A 1,566-nucleotide genomic window follows, 5' to 3' on the forward strand; every position below is an offset into this window, starting at 1 on the left:
CCTGACTTTGAAGACTAAGGTAGTACTCCCTCCACCGGGTATGTTCCAATCTGCAGATCTGTATTCAAGAGAGCGATGGAGGAGAGTCCAGCATTTGGCAAATGAATGTTGGTGTCGCTGGAGAAAGGAATATCTGACAAGCCTGCAACAGAGAAGCAAGTGGAACAAGCCTCGAAAAAACCTGGCTGTTGGAGATATTGTCATGGTGAAGGACGACTCCCTCTCCAGAAATTGCTGGCAGCTGGCACGCGTCTCTCAAGCTAACATCAGCAATGATGGACATGTACGCACAGTCCAAGTTACAGTAGGAGATCCTTCCCTCTCAGCCAAAGGACAGAGGAACAGACCTGTAAAACTGTTGGACCAGAAGTTAATCTTGCTAATGCCAAGGGACGCAATGAACGAATGAAGACCAGGGTAGATCCCCGACAAGGAGCCATTGTTGAACTTTGTTTTTTAGTTAGTTTTAGTCAGTTTATTCTTAATGGCCCTCTGTTAGTTTTTGTTAGTGAAATATTCTATTTCAGGGGAGCCATGTTAAGGTCGTCATTTAGTTTCTTTTCGTTTATTTCATTTCCTTTCTTTCGGCCACATGACCTTTAGACTTGTGACAGTTCGTTTTACGGGTCATATGACCTCACTTCGTGTAAAGTCCAGTTTTCCATTAAGCCTTGTTAGTCTATTGTAGTTCGTGGTAGCCTACACATAAGCAAGTCAAGACGTTAGTGTATTCATCCTAGCCTGAACCCTTACTGTGTGGGACAGATATGTAAGTTGCCTTTCTTCTCTTTTTGTTATAATGTTGTCTCTCCCAGGAATTAGCCCGCTTGGGAGCAATTAATTCTATTATTATTCAATTTTTGTTGTTTCTAGTGTGTGCTTTTGTTTAGGTTGAAAGCTACGCAAAGCACTTCAGGCCCATGAGTTTTCTTTGTTTTTGCATAAGCATGGGTTTATGTTGACCTTAGATTATATTTGTTGTTTTGCATGTGGAACACTTAGGTTTTATTGATTATTGTATTTGTTGCATGATTTGGGGATCCGCCCCCAAAATGCGAAGGTCAATCTTTGGCCTTTCCGTTTTCTTGTTGTTGTATCGTTTTGTTTTATTGTAATCAGTTGTTGATTTAATTGTATTCTAATCCTTAATTTTCAGTTTACGAGTGTTATCGGTCAGTGTTTGTAGGCGCGAAATAAAAGTTAAGTTCTCCTCATATTTCCGCGACACGTTTTTCTCAGCATTGACAGTCGCAGACGCCACAGTGACGAGTATTGTTGGTATTGCACTTAAAACTTGATAGTACACCAGAAAATTTGATTTACAATTATACTTCGAAAGAAATTCTTGAAAGGTAAGGTAGCGGCCTGATTCATGAAACAGGTTATTAACTGAAACAACACCTTTCGAAAACCACTCCTTAAGAAAAAAAGGTTTACCATCTATTAGAATATCGAGGTTGTTAAACAGGAGATTTTCTTTGCTATAATTATAATTATAAAGAGATTTAAGTTCGGAGAAGAAAGAAAGAGTGTCCCTATAAAATTTTGGTAGGCCTACTAAGTATT

At 39.3% G+C, this 1,566-nt stretch overlaps 1 protein-coding gene across 1 annotated transcript in view; it reads left to right on the plus strand.

The window, feature by feature from the left end:
• The window catches only part of LOC138053848 (uncharacterized), a 992-nt gene extending 583 nt beyond the window's left edge, over positions 1-409 (plus strand). Inside the window, exon 2 of the mRNA XM_068900391.1 lies at positions 1-409. This exon is cut by the window's left edge and continues 201 nt beyond it. Coding sequence (XP_068756492.1) covers positions 1-409 — 409 coding nt within the window.
• Positions 410-1,566: the final 1,157 nt, after the last annotated feature.

The sequence above is a fragment of the Montipora capricornis genome, chromosome 6 (genome assembly GCF_036669925.1).
Source record: "Montipora capricornis isolate CH-2021 chromosome 6, ASM3666992v2, whole genome shotgun sequence".
Lineage (NCBI taxonomy): Eukaryota > Metazoa > Cnidaria > Anthozoa > Scleractinia > Acroporidae > Montipora > Montipora capricornis.